General features: G+C 52.7%; 2 protein-coding genes across 9 annotated transcripts; one reads left to right on the top strand and one right to left on the bottom strand.

Annotated features, from left to right (window-relative positions):
- Positions 1-85: 85 nt before the first annotated feature.
- On the bottom strand, positions 86-8,179 carry ATPAF2 (ATP synthase mitochondrial F1 complex assembly factor 2). 8 transcript variants are annotated; one of them, XM_068908379.1, is made up of 9 exons: positions 7,937-8,179; positions 5,578-5,622; positions 5,154-5,299; positions 4,206-4,303; positions 3,652-3,729; positions 3,080-3,241; positions 2,761-2,873; positions 1,386-1,501; positions 86-728 (listed from the first exon to the last, which is right to left on the bottom strand). In XM_068908379.1, the coding sequence occupies exons 1-9, from the start codon at positions 8,061-8,063 to the stop codon at positions 591-593; spliced, it is 1,023 nt and encodes a 340-aa protein (XP_068764480.1). In that variant the 5' UTR covers positions 8,064-8,179; the 3' UTR covers positions 86-590. The 8 variants fall into 8 exon arrangements, with proteins under 8 accessions (XP_068764480.1, XP_068764481.1, XP_068764482.1 ...); XM_068908380.1 differs by having other exon boundaries at positions 3,679-3,729; positions 7,937-8,178; XM_068908381.1 differs by having other exon boundaries at positions 3,080-3,160; positions 7,937-8,175.
- Positions 8,180-8,529: 350 nt separating this feature from the next.
- GID4 (GID complex subunit 4 homolog) lies at positions 8,530-18,160 on the top strand. Its single transcript, XM_068908377.1, has 6 exons — positions 8,530-8,784; positions 11,123-11,182; positions 12,160-12,267; positions 13,069-13,170; positions 13,874-14,004; positions 15,252-18,160. The coding sequence occupies exons 1-6, from the start codon at positions 8,560-8,562 to the stop codon at positions 15,313-15,315; spliced, it is 690 nt and encodes a 229-aa protein (XP_068764478.1). The 5' UTR covers positions 8,530-8,559; the 3' UTR covers positions 15,316-18,160.
- The last annotated feature ends 1,065 nt before the right edge of the window (positions 18,161-19,225 follow it).

Here is a 19,225-nt window from a genome sequence, read left to right as displayed (position 1 = left end):
CATCCCAGCACCTGCCTAGAGCCTGGCAGTTCGGGCTACACCATGGTTTGGTTATTCAAACAAAGAAATACTCAGATGCATTAGCTTTCAGTACCTAGCAGGGATGTGCCTTTAATCAAACATGGAGACCCTTGTGTTACATACAGGCACACTGAGGGATGGAGAACAGATGCAGTGGAGTCTGTTTTCAGATTTCCATAACAAGTGTGTGTCAGGAGCTGGCAGCTATGAAGACATGTGGCATATGTTGGGTATGTCTGTGCCATGCCCTGCCTTGTCCAGGAAGCTGTTTCTTTGGTGGGTGTTCCTCTAATGAGTTACAGACGACACTAGCAACGGAAAGGGCAGTTATCTTGAGTACGCAAAGGGATTTCACCCTGACCTTTCCTCCTCATGGGCTCAAAACTGCTGGTGCTGCGCTGCAGGAATCAGTTCAAGTGAGGAATCGCCACAAAGTCTCAACCCCTCAGCGTGAGACTGATCCCAGGGAAGATGTGGTGGCAGGGTGGTGGTCACCATCCTCTGGGGTGTGCCAGCAATTCACAGCTGGGCATTTTTCCTCCTGCGCCCAACTCAGCAGCCTGACAGCCTTAGTCCTGCAACAGCTTGTGTTTTACAGTTGAGCTCTCTGAACAGAGGTGAACAAAGAGAGTCCCAGCTGCGGCACGAGCACGCAGCTCACACAGATCATAGTCATGGGCCCATTCCACGCTGCCCCACCGCTGAATCTGGGGGAGACGAAGAACACAAGTCAGTTCAGAACTGGATTATATGTAGGGCTGCTCAGCAACTCTCAGCCTCCCTTTTCATGTTTGTGAAACATGAGTAACCCCCCAGGAGCTGTAGAGAGCGTTGCTGAACACCAATTATCAGGGTAGGGACATCTCCAGAGGAGTGCTGCGGAAGAGCATGGTTCATCTGTACTGGGGTCTACGGCAAAGCCCCTTAAAGGAGGGATGAAAAGATTCCCATCAACTTCAGCTGCCTTGAGGTCAGGGAGAGCTTCATGCCAGGACAATTTCCAGTTTGTGCTCTCACAGCAAGGAAGTTATTAGTTTAGTGCCTAGCAAGGCCTCTGGGCTGCATAACCCACAGCAAGAGAAGCCATCCATGACTTTGCAGTTCAGATTAGAGGGGGGAAAAGCAGCAATGTGGGTTTTGCAAAAAGAAACTGGCAGCCCCAAGAGCACTCCGGGCTGTTGCACCCATCGTGTTGCTCTAGAAGCAGCACACTCCAAACTCTCTCAAACGGGGAGACTGGCAGAGTGGAACCTCTCCTGTAATAGCAGACGCTTTCACTGCCAGTTGCTTGTGGTGGGAGAAGCGTTTGTCGTGCTGAGATTATTGTTATTTGAATTACAGGGTTGTTTTGTAACATAATTTACCTGGTATTCTTCCTCGAGGCGAGACAGAAGCACGGCTTTCTCTACTGTAATGTGCCTGTCAATCAGACCCATGGACAGAATCAGAGATTTCAGCTGGGTGATTACATATTCTATACCTGGAGGGGAAAAACCCAAAACAAACAAGATTTTCATGGTTGTTTTCTGCAGCATTACAGCAACATCTCACACACTCTGAAGGGACAGTCAGGGTGTGGTAAGGGACAGCTGGGGTACGGTACATAGTCAGGGAGATTGGCAGGGCCAGTGATACCCCCCCCCCCACTTGCATCTGGGTACTTAAGAGTCAGATCTGCAGTTAACGGGAGACACAAAGTGCTGTTCTGGCGATTGTCAGTGCAGCGACAAAGGCTATGCCATGGAAACCGCGCCTTTTGTTCTGCCAGAAACCTTTGCTGTACAAAGGGAAGAGACACCCATCCAGGCCCCAGTAGTCTGTCCACTGCAAAGGAGCTCAGCTGAAAGCCCTCAGGATGAGAGGGACAAGTACATTGTTTGGTGATAAAAGAGCTGTCCACACCTGTAATCACTCCTGGAAAAACATTGTGGAATATGTGTGTGGTGTGCTCTGCCCTGGAGGAACTGTGCCATCATAGGACACAGCTGCTGGGCTGGGCTACCGAAGCAGTGGAGCTCTTCCCTGCCACGCCATCAGACACTAGCTTGGCCAGACACCCTTCTTTAGGGTGGAATAGCTAGCATCTGACGGCTGAGGGACCGGCGCAAATCCCATGAACATGCAGAGGTGGGAGGAGGACGATGAAAGAGGGGCCCGAACTTCCGAGCTGCTGAGCACTTGTGACTCAGCTCACACTGATGGGAAGTGGGGGTGTTCATACATGCACAGAATCTAAGGAAGGAAGTGAAGTCAGACTCATCCTGCAGTACCAGTCCAGGCCAGACCTTGATTTCAGGTCTTAAGTTGATGAACGCCCAGAGCTTTCCCCTTCCCCAAGGGACACGCATGCCTTTCCCTTGCACCATGCCTTCCTACGTTACAAACTATGAGCAAAGGAAATGATTCATCAAAAAAAAATCTTTACGGGGGAAAGGAAAGGCTTAAGTCCTATACTAGAAATCAACATTGTTAACTTTCCTTAGCTGCCAAGCTAGTATCTTCTGTGGGTTTCACTGTCTGCTGCTCATGCAAGTCTTGCATTTGAGGACTTGAGCAAAGCAAACAGATCACTCCATTTCTTTGTCTTTAGGTCTCATTCAGCAGTACAAGCTAAGGACATTCAGCACATCAGCAAGAAGGGAGAAACATTATAGTCTATCTTCTCTCACTTTGAAGGGAACTGTCTCCTTCACTCATACAGCCTGAGCTGAGGGCTCTCCACGGCCCAGTCTCTCTCACCTTGCAGAGCCCAAATGTTGTAAGACGCCAGATGGCTGATGAAGGTGTCCTTGGTGCTGGCTGGGATATTTGGCCCTGTGATGCTGGTAGAGGAGCCAATTGTCACGTTATACCTGCAACGATCACACGGTCCCTTAGACAAGCACAGGGCTTGTGTGCATTGCAGCTCTGACAGTCACAAGTGCTGGAGCTACTGGCCTTGCACAGCTTGCAACATGCTGGGGCCAGCATGACTGGTCCCAGTTATCACAGCACTATGCTGCCTTAGCGGCACAGGAGGGCAGGGTATAAGGAAACAGAAATATCTTTGACCTCTCACCTTTTCTCAGCCCAGGCAACGATGGGATCCCATTCGTTCTTCTGCAGCTCTGCCAAGGCAGCTGGCTCCTCCACACGATAGCTGGGACATTGCAGAATAAAACCACACTGGATCTTCACTTGCAAGCTGTCAGACCGCTCCCTGCCAGGCTGGGGCACACATCTGGGAGGAAAGCCATCCCCAACATAGACCAAAGAAGGGGAGCATTGGCCTGCTTTCCACCCAGGCAACAGCAGATCTGACCGGGAACAATCCCCCCCGACTCTTCCCTGAATTCGGAGCCTTTCATTGTCCTAGAAAGGACAATTCTAGTTTGCTCGTCTGTTTTCTAGCAAGATAGTCAACAGAAAATTACCAATAGCCCCAAGCCAGCCACGGGATGCAGTGTGGTTTAGTGACTAGAGCAGGGGACATATCCCACTGGAACTATTTACATGGCACCACTCCTCCTCCCTCACCATGGCCCAGCTGCTCGGCTCAGTACTCCCTGGTGCCAGCTGCCACCCAGCCCAGCCCACTGTGACCAAAGCCACAGGCCCAAGTGGGGGGGTGTCCTGTTCCCCTCTACCCACAGGGGTCGAGCAGTTTCCAGTGGACACCTTGGAGGCTGGGACTGCAAGAGATGAGCTGGGGCAGGAGTAGGCTTGATCCTGCAATGCAGAGAGACTTTAAGGACCAACAAGCATTTAGCTACTGGTACAAGTAATCTGAGCTCCCCTTCCTCCTTGCACAGTACAGGAGGACCAGAAGACCGGGCTGACAGATTCTCCAATGCCTTTGAGAGCTGTTTTCTTTTTCCCATGGAAAACTTCATTTCTTGCTGCTTCTGCCCCTGCCCAGCATGGAGGTGCCCAAAACAGAGATCAACAGAATGCCTGGTCCCTTTTCTCCCTCATACCTGTACCCTTTAAGTTCGTGGAGATCCACCAGGTTTGCAAAGGTAGGGCTGGCCTCAACTAATTCAAACCCTTGGGCCAAAACCAGGACAGGTGAGAGCCCTGCAAGGACTCAGTTACAGTAGACATTTCCCTCCTGTCATATTTGAATCCTCCAGGCACCTTTCCTAAACCACACTGCAATAAGATAGCCCAGCCTCTCCAGTAGAGGGTCCCTGACGGTCTCCTACCAGACAGTGTCAGTCTCCAGGAACTTCACAGCTGCACAGATCAGCTGTACTTTGTTTCGCTGAGTAGGATTGTCCAAAGCTGTGTTGCACAATGTGGTCTGTAGGATAAAAGCAATACAAACCACTGTTATTCAAGGCATGGGGAAGCACTAGCTTCCATAGCACAAGGCTAAGCAGAAGTGGAGGAATTCAGGATAAGTTGAGGGAACTGAGGAGCTCAGCTAGAGGGGAATGCAGAGCCAGAGCTTGGCTCATGCAATAGGATTCTTCTCATTGGCCTCAGATGCTGCTGGGGCAGGCTCACCAAACCAAGAGCAGAGGGCTCCAAGACTGCTCCAGAGCTCATCCAGTCTCCTCCACCCCCTCCCCATGCCATCCCTTATAATGCTGCCCAGCCCCTTCTCAAACTCCTCCGTGAGGCAGATTCCCCTCCCTGGCAGTAACCCCGGCAGCATCTAACTGCCCACGGAGCTGCAAGGTTCTCCTCAGTGTACAACTAAGGTCCTGATCTCTTGTTCCCATTTCCTTTGGCATTAGGACAATCTGCTTCCTCCATGTTCTGCACTCGGAGACCATTCTCATATCTACACAGTCACTTCAGTTTTAGACCCAGCCATCTCAGTTCTACTGCAAATACTCAGAAAAGCTGTGGGAGGAAGGATGCAAAAGGAAACATTTTCAGGAGCTGCCCTCATCTTATTCGCTCCAGAGCACGGCTTACATCCCAAACTGGTTCTTAAACCTTGCCCTGGTATCCGTTCTGCCAGCTGGCGAAACCCTCAGCAGGTCCCAGCGGGCCTGGCTAACCCTTCTTCAGCCCCTAGCATTCCGAGTCCCTCCCGTGAATCCCACATTCCTTGTTCTGACTGCTCCAAGCACACCTCGTTCTGCTCCTCTGAGGTGCTGCAGCGGTGCAGCCATCTGGGCACCCCGGCCTGCTGTGCTCACCAGGTGCATAGTGTAGAACTTGATGGTGTCCTTCTGGGAGTCCCACTCTGTTGCCACTGCAATAGCCAAGGCCTCGCTGGGAACAGTGAAGAGCTTCGCCTGGGGCGTTTTCAGCTTCCGGTGGTCCAGGTTTATTTCAAAGCCTCCTGGAGAATCAGAGTAGAAATCCTGGGGAATTAAAGAGGAGCATGCCCTAAGGAACAACAGACAACCCCACAGAGGGAGCAGATTCAGAGCTGGAATCCAGCCACATGGTTTAGCTAGAAATGAGGAAAGGACAAAGCAGGCTGGTGACAAATATCCCACTCATATGACACGGGTTGCAGGTGTGCCACTGTCTTGCTAAGGAAGCAGTGATAACCCCCTCCCCAGGGACCAACACCTCCTCCCAGTCCTTCCTTCCTCTCCCAGTGGCCACGCTTACCTTCTCCTTGCGAGATGCTAACGTTCTGGTAAAACCGCTTCCTTTCTGGGGGCAAAAACAAGAGCCATTCAAAGGGCAGTCAGAGCAAAGTTCAGTCCCCTCCCCTGATTCCCACTACAGCTTAAAACAGATGGAGCCCTCGGTGGTGTCGAGGCCCAGATGGCCTGGCCTCTTGTCACAAGGTCTCGCTCGTTCATCCACACCCTGAGCCTGGGGGCCTGCAGGGAGCCTCTCGCCAGAAGAGGACCAGGCAACCCCCTAGCCACTGCCTGTGCCCAGGCAAAAGAGCCTCTCCCCAGTCTAGTTCTGCACATGGTGGGGGGAGGGGGGGAGAAGTCCTGGCCTCAAGAGTTTTGTTGGGGGAAGGAGGGAGGGAGAAAAATATGGCACTGCCATAGACTGCACTCTGAAGTGTTTTTTGCAGACAGCTTCCAAGCACCACATCATTTCAGTGAGCTCCTCTCCACTGGGGAAGCATCATGAAACCGGTGGGAGTGTTGCTGTGCACAACCAGCAAGTGAATGGGCCCAGCTTTTCTTTGCTTCTGCCACCCAGGGCTGGGATCTCAGCTCCATTCCAACTCACCCTCAGCAGGTTTCTACAGAGTCTGGCAGGGGAGGTTTCTAAAGCGGACCTATCTTGTCATTCCTCCCCAGTCCATATGGAGTTTCACTCTGGGCTCAGTCTTTCAAAATTCCCTGATTACAATCATGTTTGACAAATTAATTTCCTGGACTGCCTTGGCTAACTCCCTCTCCCAGCTTGTTCCAATTCAGAGTGACAAGAAACCCAGCAGAACTGAATCACAAGGCAGGGCAGGCCCCAGCAGTGTCCCTTGCCACCCCTGCCAACTCCAAACCCACACAGTTCCAGCCCACGCAATCTCCTGCAGTGAATTTAGCTCATTCTCTGCTTTGACCCGCCACCTGCAGCTGATGCACCACATGGAGGGATGCGGCTGTCTGCATCAGCAAAAACTACAGCTCCCAGCACGCTCAGAGAGCATGGGGCAAGATACTGCACCCCACCGGGGGTTTTGGCACAGCTCCCTCTACCACGGTCACCCACAGGAGTGGGTTTGTTACAGGAGCTACATGCAATCAGCAGTCCCCATCTCTCACCTTGGATGACATCCTGCAGGAGAGTAGCCTGCAATGTCATAGCAGCTGGATCATGCTGGGGACATCATGCACATTGCAGCATACAAATGAGTCACCAGGGGAGGAACCACTCCCTCGGCTCCCTCCAGCCTACGCATCCCACGCTGGCAGCTCCTGCTCTGCTCAGGAGAAAGCCTGCTCTACCAGCAAGGTGAATCTGAGGGAATTACAACTGTTTTACAAGCAGCCTCCTTTCGTAGCAATACTGTTGCGTACACTCCCAGCAGACATCTGAGAGCCTGGACTGCATGGGAATGGATGTTTCACAGGTTCATCTCTCACTCAAAGCAGGAAGAATCTGCAAACCATTCCCCGGACAAGAGCAACAGGACCATAAATCCTGAATCCCTAAATCTATACCTCCTGAACAGTAATGCAAACAGGTTGAGCTGCAGGTCTGTTTTCTGTGCCACTCCATACGAGCACGTTCCCACACCTCTACAGAGCACCAGTGAAACAGAAGAGGATCTGCTCAGGCTGACCCAACTCTAGTTTCATGGCCTCAAAAAATGCCAAATTATTAGGGCACAGTTTTGAAAAGATTCACATACACGTACCGAAGAGAAGACATTTCACTGAGATGCCAAAGAGCCCCAGGATATATGTCCTGAAAACCTGCAGCCTCCTCTCATAGGCAACAAAACTAATGTTACCGTCCTCATATCTACACCTTTCCAGCAAGACCTGCAGAGGTGACTCACAGCCCAATGTGTGCCTGAACCACACCTGGAGTGCTCCCCCCCCCCCCCCAACAAAGTCTTAACACCCACCAAAACCACAATAGCAACCATAACAAACCAATACACCAAGGGCTTAGCCCTGCTGTCAGTGACAGCCCTGCTGAAGCCAGGGCATAGGAGCAGGGGGAGGCCCGGCGTGTGGGGCCCTGTCACCTCAGCACCTAAAAAGGCTTAAGGAGCCCCAGACCCGGCGAGGGGTGTGCTTGAACGCTCGTTAGCCTCCTCGCGGAGAGTTTTATCGCTTTCCATCTGTTTGACTCGTCCTGCTGGCGAGGGCTCCGGGGTGACCTTGAGGGAAGTCGCCCTCCAGGGCCCGGGGAGGGGGGGGGAAGGGGGTCCCATCGGGAGGACCCCCTCCCCCCCGCAGCGGAGGAGGGAACGGGCTCTCCCAAACAGAGGGGCCCGCCAGACCCCCCAAGAGGGAGCCCCGAAGCCCCCGAGGGGCCCGTCCGCCCTCACCTGCCGGCGGGGCGTAGGCCCGGCCCCCGCCCGGCCCCACCGCAGCCCCACCGGCGGCAGGAGGCGGGCCGGGGCGCCGGGCCGGCGAGCAGCGCCCGGGCAGCAGCCGCCGGCAGCCGCGCCACATCGCGGCGAGAGGAGGCGGGAGGCACTCAACGGCCGTGCGGCGCTCGCCGGGAACCGCGGAGCAGTCGCCGCCGCTGTCGCCACCGTCCGCCTCAGCGCGGCTCCGCGGGCGCCGCCATGCTGCCCGCCGCGGGAGCCAATCCGCACCGCGAACGCGTTTTGCCCCTTCGGCCGCCCCGTCCTGCGGGGAGACGGCGGAGGGAGGGAGGAAAACTACACTTCCCAGGAGCGCCCGCGGCCGCGCCTGCTGGGAGAGGGGCACGTGCCCCGCGCCGGCGGCCAATAGCGGCTCGGCGCCGCCCCTCCCGCAGCACCCGCGAGGGCCAATGGGAGCGCGCGGAGGCGCTGCCGGGAGGCCCTGAGCCAGGCAGGAGCGGCGGCCTCGGCGGCGGCGGCGCAGCGTGAGGGGCGGGCGGGAGGAGGGGGGGGGGCGACCGGGCCGGCGCCCCCGGCCGCGCGCAGCCCCGGCCACGCTGGCGCCCGGGGACCCGCCCGAGATGCCGGTGCGGAGCGAGCGGTGCCGCGCGGGCGGGGCAGCGGCGGCGGCGGCGGGTTCGGCCTCGTCGCCGTCGTCCGGGGCGGCCGCCAGCAGCCTGGTGCCGCCGCCCCCCATCAACACGGCGCAGCCCGGCGTGGCCACCTCGCTGCTCTACAGCGGCGCCAAGTTCCGCGGGCAGCAGCGCAGCAAGGGTAACGCCTACGAGGTGGAGGTGGTCATGCAGGTGAGGGGCCGGCCGGCCTCCCTTCCCCTGCCCCGGGCCTGGCCGGGCCTGCGAGCGGCCCCCAACCGCCGGGGGACCCCGTCCCTCCGGCCCGGGGCCGCCTCCCTGCTCCCTTCCCCCTCGGGCCCCGGCGAGGGGCCGCTACCCTCAGGCCTGGCCTCCTGCTTTGCCCCGTTGCGCTCAGCTCGGGCTCCCCTCGCCTCCCCCCTTTTGTCCCATTACCCTCAGGCCTGTTTCTCCTCTCTCCCCCCCTCTTTGGCCCTGTTACCCTCAGGCCTGTTTCTTCCCCCCCTCCCCCTTTTTGCCCTGTTACCCTCAGGGCCTGTTTCTTCTCCCTCCCCCTCTTTGGCCCTGTTACCCTCAGGGCCTGTTTCTTCTCCCCTCCCCCTCTTTGGCCCTGTTACCCTCAGGCCTGTTTCTTCCCCCCCTCCCCCTTTTTGCCCTGTTACCCTCAGGCCTGTTTCTTCTGCTCCACCTCCCACCACTGTGGCCTCATTTTCCTTGGGTCTGTTCGCTTCACTCCCTTGCCCTATTGCCCTCAGCTCTGCTGAGGTCTGTGATCCTGGATGTCTCCCCCATTGCCCTCAAGCCCTGGGCTGGCCCTGCTCCCCTGGGCCCCAGGGAGGATAGGCAAAAGGCTGGCTTAAAGTGGGTGGTGTCCCAAGGAGTCAATACCAGCGAGGCAGCCTGTATTTCAGGCCTGGCTGGAAAGCAGTAGGGATCCAGGTCCTGGCTAGCAGAGCAGGGCTCTGCTGGACCTGAGATCCCAAGGATCCCTCCTTGTGGTGCCCTATGCTTCCCCAGGATCCCAGGCTGAGCAGGGAGCCTGAGGCAAAGCACAGTGGTTTGTTTCTAGTGGGAACGTGCCTGGACCCAGGTGTGCTGGGGAATCAGGGCACTGGCTGGTATAGCTTTCCCTTTCCTTTTTGCGGTCTTGGTCTCCTCCTGTGCTTTAATTTTAGTCCTAGACATTGGTATGATTGCTTAAGGTAGAGCTGGCGAGGTGTGGGGTTACTAATAAATAGGCAAGCCAGACATATGGTGCACGCTTTCCTATAAAGTGCTCTGCAGGTCACGGCTTTGTTCCCAACTTGGTGGCATAGGATCTGTGGGACCCTGGCAGCTTGTAACAAGTGCAGTGATAAAGACTGATGCATGGGTCAGTGTTGTGGAGTAACGTGAGAGTCCCAAGGTCAACAGATGGGGTAGCATTTTATCCATACTGTCTCTTTTCACATATGGTCCCCCGCTTGTCAACAGCACAAGTGTCCCTGGTGCAGCTTGCTCTTGTAGAGACATCCCATGGCTGATCAGCTTCACTGCACGCTGCCTTGTTCCAGAGACTGGCTATAGCTTTGTGCTAAAATTGCTACTGTTTTGCGCGTGTCAGCTGAGAAGAGGTGGCTATCTGCTCTTCCCCTGCTGAGTACAGGAAAATGTTGCTTCTCTTTGATCACAGGTGGGGAAGATCCATCTTCTTATAGCTGATGTATACACTTCCCAAAATAGCTCAGTTCTTGCTTTGAAAACTCATCTGGAGATGTTGGGGGGGAAAAACTTGGAAAGTCTTCTTACTTTAAAGGCATTCAGAATAGAAGCAGCCCCCTACCTAGTTTCTGCATAGCAGAAGAGGCAAGATGCAGCCAAGTAACTCAAAGAAGGGTGACATGAAAGCGTTAGATCTGGGAGAAGGGCCTCTTCAAAACACACGAGACATCTGTTTTGAACAGGCTTTGGTGTGTGACGGGGCACACCAGTCCTGGGTACTAGGCTGAGCGTACAGACTAGCGTGTTAGAGAGGAGGTGGCTCAGGCCTGTTAAATAGGTGGACTGGAAAGTTCAGGGTGATGCTTTCTTCCTCTAGCCTGAATTGTCTTGGGTAAAAATATGCTTTTTGCCCTTCCCCCTCTTGGTTGCTGGTTTGGCTGGGGTAGGTGAGGGCTGGGTGTGTTAGAGATTCTGCCAGTGATACTCTCTCCCTTTGAGAAAACTGGGAGTCAAGTTCCTTCTTGGTAGAGAAGGGGGATTTACTCCCTCTGGAGACCTCCAGACAGAAGATGCTGCCTCAGTTTGAAGAAGCTGAAAGTGGGTGAGGTGTCGTCAGGCCTGGGACGTGGAGGCTGTCAGAAGTGAGCTGGGCACTTCTAAAAGGATCTGTCCAAGTTGTTTCCAGCCTTGGGAAAGGGGATGTCAGTGTGAACATTGTGCAGTAAGCTGGACAGTCAGTACCAGTTTAAGCAGAATTGAGTGTTGGAGGACCACAGGTTTAGAAACTGTTTTGGATCCATTGGGTGCCTTCATGCACATGCTTATGTTAGGACTTTGCACTCTCTTCTAGCATGTGGATATGGAAAACTCCTATCTCTGTGGATACTTGAAGATTAAAGGCCTTACAGAGGTGAGTGTTTATTGCAAAACCATAAGAAAAGGTGTTGTTTAAAGGCTTTCCTTTTTCCTGGTAGGGGGAGAAGTTGCCACCAGAAATAGAGGATGGAGGGATCAAGTATACGGTAAATTTGACCACTAGGTAGTCTAATAGCTTCAATCTGTTGTTCTTGGAGTGTAAAGCTAGTATCAGGGGCCTCGCTGGGAGTCCTGAGAGAATGCAGGAGGCTTATCTGGTGTCTCTTGAGCTCTGAGTGGAACAGGAATCTGACCTTGAAGTCAGCTTTAGATACTCTACCAGTGGTGGTGTGTTGCTAAAAGAAAATAAAACAAACAAGTCAGATCTTTAAGTCCTTCCTTCCATGCCCATCCACTAAGATCTCCTTATGGTGTTGGACATTGTGAGCATTATCTTATGCGGGTTCTCATACTGACTGTCTTTCCAAGTCCAGACTCTCTCAGCTGCAGTGCACTATGTGTCTGCACAGACAGTTACCGGTAAGTGCTTGGAGAAGTTAGCTTCCCTCAACTGAGCCTGGTATTCCTGTGTGCAAACCCCTAATTCATTGCAAATGCAAAGCTAAAGAGCTTACTCGGGGCACCTTCTCTTCCTCTTTGAGGTGGCTTAATCTAGCCTTTGTACTTTGTGTTTGTAGCAAACACACGGCTAGCTGTCATGTTTCAGCTCAGGAGCAGTGCTACCTCCAAATGGTCACTTCTGATCGTCCAGACGAGTTTCCCAGCTGTCCAGCTCTAACATGGCTCCCTCTAATTTTATGAAGTGAAGGGGGTGGGGGGCGTGTGAAAAGACGACTGGAGTAAAAGGGTGGAGGGTGTGCGTGTACGAGTCAGATTTTAAAAGGTGTACCAGCCTCAGATTGCCTCAAGGTCTTGCTGCGAGATGCTGATTTTTTGCTCAGTCTGTGCACCTTTATCTGTGTGAGTTTAGGTGACATCTTAACTCTCTCTTCTGTCTCTCCACTTTCCTAGGAGTACCCAACCCTCACCACTTTCTTTGAAGGGGAAATAATCAGTAAAAAGCACCCTTTCCTAACGCGCAAGTGGGATGCCGATGAAGATGTGGATCGTAAACACTGGGTAAATAAGTTGGGGTGGGGGAGAGGCAGGTGTAGATCTAGTGCGTTCCTGGCTGAGCAGCTGGTTTAGAAGTGCAGTGCAGAGCATGCCCGTGCGAGAGGTCTGCGAAAGCCCTGGAAAGCTCTCCTTTGGGAGCCTCTTCTTTCCTCCTTCCCCTGGCTGGGATCTTTGCAACTAGAGGTTTCTTTGGCAGGCTGCTGGCTGTGATCTCTGAGAAAGGATGAGGGTGTCTTTCTTTCCAGGTCATGGGCTTGGGGCTGGAAGGGAGCAGGACTGATTCCCATCTCTTGCTCCCCCGCAGGAGAATGCCCTGCCTACTTTGAAGCCTTGTAACAAAAAGAGAAGGGAAGAGGTGCCCATCTGACACAGGGGTAGGGTAGTTGCTGCCTGTGTCTCAGCCGAGGTACCGGCTACTTCAGCCCTTTTTTTCAGGATAGCACGTCTACCGTTGTGCCCTGGGTCAGGGCCGCAGGAGCCGGCTGTTTGTCTTGATCTTTGCTGTTGTTTGCCAGATTTTGATGTTTATTACTGTTCTATCAAAATAACTTGCCCTGGAAGTGTAGGGGCTTCTTCAGCAGGGCCAGATATGGTTGTGGATGTCTGGCAATGCTCTGTGTTCCCCAGTGCTTGTCCTGGAGTGTGTGTTTAGCAGTGCTCCAAGGAAACAGCAGCTCCCTTGGAGCAGAAGTCCTGTTCTGTAGCAGTTCTTCCCTCCTAAACAGTAGCCGGTACTAGTGAGCTCTACTCCTGGAATAAGCATCTTGTCTCTTTTTTTTTCCACCCCCCTCCCTGTTGTTTTAGGGAAAGTTCCAGGCTTTTTACCAGTATGCAAAAACATTTAACTCTGATGACTTTGATTATGAGGATCTGAAAAATGGTGACTATGTCTTCATGAGATGGAAGGTAAGCTCGATGCGTCTCCGTCCCTGACGAGCTGCTTACAAGTGACTGACTGTCCCTGAAAGCTTGTCTCTTTCAACTACTGCTGCTGATTTAATGAAAGATCTCATCCTACAAACCTTGTGACCTACTGTGCTTACCAATCCCACTGTGACTCCTGTCTAGCCAGCTAATTGCATCCTTAAGGGCTGCGGTCATGCCTAAAAACACAACAGGAAAATCTTGCTTGGTGATGCTACAAAGGATGAGAGAATTGATGTCTCTAGTCCCTGTGCTGGGCCTGTGCTTTTGATGCAGACTGGCCAGTCTGATTCTCTGCTCTTCAGCTGCATCAATTCTTCCTCCTTTACGTGAGCCTTGTGCAGCTGCAAGGGGAGGAAATCATCAGGCAGCTCTGATTTCTGATTTTGCAATTGGCCTTTGCTTTGGAAGGAGCAGGTGTTGAACTGAAACTGATCCTGTGTGTTCTTTCACACCGGTTCTGTTCTGAGTTGTCTCTTTTCCTGTAAGATGCCTACAGTGCCAGGTGGTGAAAGAATGTGCTGCTGTCTGTGGTCTGGGCTGCTACAAGTGCAGGGAATGCTCAGCCAGGAGCTCCTTTATTTTAACGTGTGCTAATACTCAGTCTGGGAGGGCTGATTGCAGGAGGTTGGGTGGGGGGAAGTGTTTGACCAACATGTTCATGCAGTCTGTGTTTTGTGTGCAGGAACAGTTCCTAGTCCCAGATCACACTATCAAAGACATCAGTGGTGCTTCCTTTGCTGGTTTCTACTACATCTGTTTCCAGAAGTCAGCAGCGTCTATAGAGGGCTATTACTACCATAGGAGTTCAGAATGGTAAGGAAGCTTCCTTCCTTGCGCAGCCTGAAGGGTGATTCCTCAAACCAGCAATGACTCTTCTGCTAGTCTGCAGCCCTGGGAGAGTCCGCGCAGCACTTCTCTAGGTTGGGGAAAAGTTTCAGTCTGGCAGCTTAAGCCTGGGTGGGGAGGGAGGACGCCTGTGTTGCGTTTGGCCAGCGCAGCCCCTTTGTATGGTATAAAACGCTGCCTGTTTGCACGACTGGTGGCGATCAGGCTGGCAATGTAGTGCAGAGGAGCTGCAAGGACTGGAGATGTGCTGTGGTCTGTCAAAGTAAGGGCTGGTGCGTCTGAGAGGTGCACTGGGAGGCAGATGCCAGCTGTGGTTCACTAAAAGTATGCTGAACCCTGGTCTCTGAGCCAAACGCTGATGATAGAGCCTGCCTGTTCCTGCTTTTCCATGGGGACAGCCAAGTGTGAGGCGGCCTGGTCTCATGTGCAGGGTTGGACTCCATCGGTTTGCACTTTGCTCAGTTGATTCAGGCTTTGAGCTTCTCCATGCCTGGGCCAGCATCCCTTCAGAGGGTATCAGAGGAGCCTTTGAGGAGGAGCTCTGTGCTGACTTGCTTGTAACAGCTCTGCTGCTGCTCCCTGTAGGCAGGAATCTTGTTAGGCCAGTACTTTGTAGTCCAAGGTCCTCAGAGTGTTGCTGCAAGGCACAGGGAACAGTCAAATTTAATTGATTTGGTTTCTTTTTGCAGCCACCTGACAAGTAGCTCTGGAGAGCTCTCCTCCCTCTGAGTTGAGTAAACAAAAATGGGATTTGTCACACAGCAAGCAAAATCTGTAGGGTGTCTGGAAGCTCTCGGAGGGAGGGAAGGTACCTGGAAGGCTCTCAGACAAAACTGCTTGAGCTAAGCTTTGAAAGACCTGAGCAAGGTTTTCAGCTGTACCAAACACCTTTTGAACATGAAAGTTGTTCAACCATACCTTAAACCTAAAACCATAGTCAGCCTACCTCAAATACAGTCTGGCTGCAGGTAGCTCAAAGGCATGAGAATGGAAATGTGAAGCAAGACTGAGCCCTCATAGGGTTTTGGCACCATTGGTAAATGGGTGCTAGGTGCCTAAACGCCTTTGAGACTTTGACCCTAAAGGGTAACTGAAAAGCCAGGCATCTGGATGTCTGTAACCTGTCAGAGAGGAGGTATTAATCCTAGGGGAGGCCTCACACACAGAATGGCCTGTTTTATGTAATGCTTTCCCATCTTTTTCCTCTCTCCCAGGTATCAGTCATTGAATTTAACTCACGTTCCTGAGCACAGTGCTCCTATCTATGAATTTCGATGACAGCTGTCCAGAACTGATACTGCACAGAAGCAAACCGGGCAGGAGAGCATGGCCTGCCAGGAGAACCGTGTCCCTGTCGGAGCATGGGAGTGCACGCTTCTCTCCTGCCCCTCGGACTTGCAAGAGAGAGCCTGAATGTTAACCCATCCAGCCCAAGGAGTGTGGCTGCTGGAGCTTGATTCTCCCTCCTGTCGAGTGGCGATTTGGTCTTTAATCTGGTTTTAAGCTACCTTTAAATGCACTTTCTTATTGCACAGCTAGTTTCTCTATCACTGAAATTCTTCCTGGCCCTCCTCTGGAAGCTATTTCTCAGTAGCTGGAATCAGTGGTCCTTCCTCTGAGTAATGAGAAAATATAAGTTTGGTGCTTATAATTTCATTGTTACAGCCTGATATGGGTTGAAATTGCCAGGACTGAGGTTTGTTGCCTAGATTGCCAGCTCTGATGCTCCCAGAGCCAGGCACGGTCCCGTATTGGTGAGGCTCTGCTTAGCAGAGCACTGCTCAGCTGCAGAGTCTGTTGGGGGAGTGGTGGCTGAGACAGATGAGGCTTGAATGAATCTTTGCTTCACACTGGCTAACGAGATTAGCCAGAGCTGCAGATCTTTCAGGAACGCTGGCCCTTTGGAGCTGGGAACTGTTCCGGTGTCTTGATATGCCATTGGGAATTAATTTGATATATGGACTTCCAGGCTCTCAGTAAAGTGGATCTGAACTCTGCTTATAGGTGTATATTTGCTCTTTACTTAAGTTAAGGGTGGAAAAAAAAAAAAAAGACTTTTAATAAAAAATAAAATATTTTTATGGTTCCTTTTCCCAAGGACCCTATGGCAAATGCACAATTACTCGATTACATTTCCCTGTTTTCACATTGAAAACAGGGAATGTCTACATTAGTTTTTATATATGTGTATGTAATCAGCTAGCGCTTTGGGAAAGTAATTGGAGTATAAGTGTTGAACAGCATTGCAGACAGTTCTAGAACTGTTCAGCATTTGTACTTAACCCTTCATGCTACACCAACACCACTGCTTGATACCTTTTTACAAGGCAAAAAAGGTTAAAAAAACAAAAAACAAAAAAAGTAGCTCTCCTCTGACTTTGAAATGTTTCAAGTGATATAACTTAAGGCTTGTGTGCCAAAGTGTGTGTGTGTGTGTGTATGCGCGTGCGGTTTTTTTAAAGGCATTTTAAAAGTTGGCCTCAGTTGTATATTTAATGTGACAGTCACACCTGCAGGGCTTTTGTGAGAGTTTAGTTTGCAATTTTTTTTGGCTGTTAAAAACAACCCCCTTAATGCAGGCTTGTGTTATGCACCAACCAGGCGAGTTATGAGAATTGGTTTGCTGCCTGTGAGAGGAAAGCAAAGCCCTCTGCATACCTATAGTGCTAAGGTTGTTTGGTTCTTCTGTTAACTAACTTTCTTCCTTTTTGCGGCGTGTCTGTCTGGTATATTGCAGCAGCTGAATTTCTAGTTTAAGCCTTAACAAGAAAGTATTCAGGTCTCAGTGAGCCCGTTTCCTATATTCCAAATTGGGATCTTGCATTGTTGGAGAAGTGGCCGGGCTGGTCTCACCAGATGATGCAGTATTGAAAGCACCCTCCTTTTGCGTGCTGTTTGTTGCAGATGAATCCTTTCCCCAGAACAAATGGAGAGAGACCTGCTTACGCACGAAGGCAGGATACGTGGCCTTTCTGCAGGCTGGGAAGCCGCCTGCCGTGTTAGCGATGAAGGAAGCGCGTGCTGTTGTGTTGGTCATTGCTGGTAGATTTGTAGAGCAGCTCAAAGGCAAGTAGGAGAGCGATTCCAGAGGAGGTGGAGGGAAGAGGGGCTTTCTCTAGGGCCAACGTGAGGGCAGAACAGCTGGGAAGAGAGTAGTTTAGAAACAAAGATTCCCTTTTTTACTCTGTTCCCCTCAGAGAAACTAGTACCCTTTGGAGGTGAGGGAAGGTGAGATGTTTCTTACTGAGTGGTACTGGGAGATGTCCTGGTTTTAGAGACTAAAACTGATGGTGCTCTTCTGCTTTAAAGAAGTGAAGGGACTAGTCTTTTCCAAGACAGTTCCAAAAGACTGCTTTGCAAATGTAGATGCTCTTATGCCGTGGATTGTTTACATGTCTCTGGAGCTGTGTGCAATATTGGTGGTGACACCAGTCTCCTTTGCTCCCCAGGATTGTCACAATGCCAGTGTTACAGTCAGATTGTTAGCGTTGTTTTAGTTGAAGTACTACTGTGGTCAGTTGTAGAAACTGGGTTAGGAAGGGTCCTGGGGTATTTAATATGTATATCTGTCCCAAAAATTCTCCTAAAGTTTTTCTCTGAGCCACTGAGACTTGATATTTTGAGAGAGGGGTGGGGAAGGAGTCCTTTCGCTCTCCCTCTGCTCGTCTCATTCCAACCAGCTTGAAGCATATTTCAGCTGAAACCCAAAATCACCAGATCGATGCCTCTTTGTAAGACGCATGCCATGGATTCGTAGCAGGTCTTGAAGCCAAACCACCAGTTGTAACAGCTGAAAGGTTTGAAGGGGCTCTCTGTTTTCAGAACTTTCCTTCTCTAAAGCCTTGGTTTTGATTTTGTTTTTCTTTAAATTGTTTGATAAGCTACAAAGAGCTGTTAAGTATGTTGCATTGTGGTGAAAGATTAACTAGGTGAGATTCTGGGGAGAGGAAGTAAGAAACTGGATATTTGAGTCTTTTGAAAAGGTTGTGTTTGTTTGGTTTTTTTTTTTTAAACTATGTTGGCTGAAGAATTAGTATATTTATGGATGGAATATGGAAAAGGGACTGGAAGAAGTATTTTGCAGAGCTATCAACGTCCAAATTAAAAATGAACTGTATTTACAGGGTCTGTGCCCATGTGTGTTTGTAAACCAAAGCGCTTCTTGGTTCGAGGGAAGAAGTATGCTCCATCTCGCTGCCTAATGATATGTATCGCCAGTTATCCCGCTCCCTCGGCACCCTGGTAGCCAGGCAGTGCTGGCGGGGAGCCCGCGGCGCCCGCACCCACGCAGGGGCTGCGCGGCGGGCAGCGCCGGCACGGCGTGGGGCTGGCTGGGCCGAGCGTGTTGCCTGTCCCAGGGAAAGGCTGGTGGTTGCTCTCTGGGTTCCCTCCAAGTTTGCTGCCCGTAAACAGAGAAGCTGTCGGGCGCCTTCCTCTGCTGCCGCCTCTCCTGGGAGCGAAGCCCCCCGGTGTCGTGGGGCGTCCCCCCGGATGGGGAGCAGTGTCCCTCTGTTCACCCTACCTTGTGTCCCTCCGCCTGGAGCAGCCGGCGTGCCGAGGCCCCTTCGGGCTGTGCTCCCTTACTTCCTTTTCCACCCTGCTTTTTTAGGAGCTAAGGGGGTGCCTGGTGTGTGTGTGTGTGGGGGGGGGGAGTGGGGGATGTGGGGAAAGGCCAAAGCGGGGTGGGGGGACGGTGGGGCAGGGCAGGGGCTGGAAAGGGCAGTAGGGGGCTGTGAGATGGGGGGGGGTGGTAGGGCAGGTCAGGGACTGGGAGGGGTGGTGAAGTGGGGCAGGGAGATGTGGGGGGGGCAGTAGGGCAGGGGCTGGGGGGGAGGTGGGGCTGGGGGGAGGTGGGGGGGCTGGGGGGGCGGTGAAGTGGGGTGGGGGGGCTGGGGGGGCGGTGAAGTGGGGTGGGGGGATGGGGGGAGGTGGGGCAGGGGCTGGGGGGGGCAGTGAAGTGGGGTGGGGGGGCAGTGGGGCAGGGGCTGGGGGGCGGTGAAGTGGGGTGGGGGGATGTGGGGGGGTGGTGGGGCAGGGGCTGGGGGGGAGGTGGGGCAGGGAATGGGGGGTGGGGGGGGCAGTAGGGGGCTGTGAGATGGTGGGGGGTGGTAGGGCAGGTCAGGGACTGGGAGGGGTGGTGAAGTGGGGCGGGGGGATGTGGGGGGGGCAGTAGGGCAGGGGAGGTGGG

This window comes from Struthio camelus, chromosome 15, assembly GCF_040807025.1.
Source record: "Struthio camelus isolate bStrCam1 chromosome 15, bStrCam1.hap1, whole genome shotgun sequence".
Taxonomy (NCBI): domain Eukaryota; kingdom Metazoa; phylum Chordata; class Aves; order Struthioniformes; family Struthionidae; genus Struthio; species Struthio camelus.
The sequence above is the reverse complement of the archived record's forward strand: the minus strand, read 5'-3'. Positions and strand labels throughout refer to the sequence as shown.

Bases quoted from the DNA above. Each gene is read 5' to 3' on its own strand.
- ATPAF2 (XM_068908379.1), bottom strand. From the start codon at position 8,063: ATGTGGCGCGGCTGCCGGCGGCTGCTGCCCGGGCGCTGCTCGCCGGCC. The intron at 2,874-3,079 runs GTGAGAGGTCAA...TGATCGTTGCAG, and splicing joins GTTGCCTGGGCTGAGAAAAG to GTATAACGTGACAATTGGCT. The intron at 729-1,385 runs GTAAATTATGTT...CGTCTCCCCCAG, and splicing joins GCCTCGAGGAAGAATACCAG to ATTCAGCGGTGGGGCAGCGT.
- GID4 (XM_068908377.1), top strand. From the start codon at position 8,560: ATGCCGGTGCGGAGCGAGCGGTGCCGCGCGGGCGGGGCAGCGGCGGCG. The intron at 11,183-12,159 runs GTGAGTGTTTAT...CCACTTTCCTAG, and splicing joins AGATTAAAGGCCTTACAGAG to GAGTACCCAACCCTCACCAC. The intron at 12,268-13,068 runs GTAAATAAGTTG...CTGTTGTTTTAG, and splicing joins ATGTGGATCGTAAACACTGG to GGAAAGTTCCAGGCTTTTTA.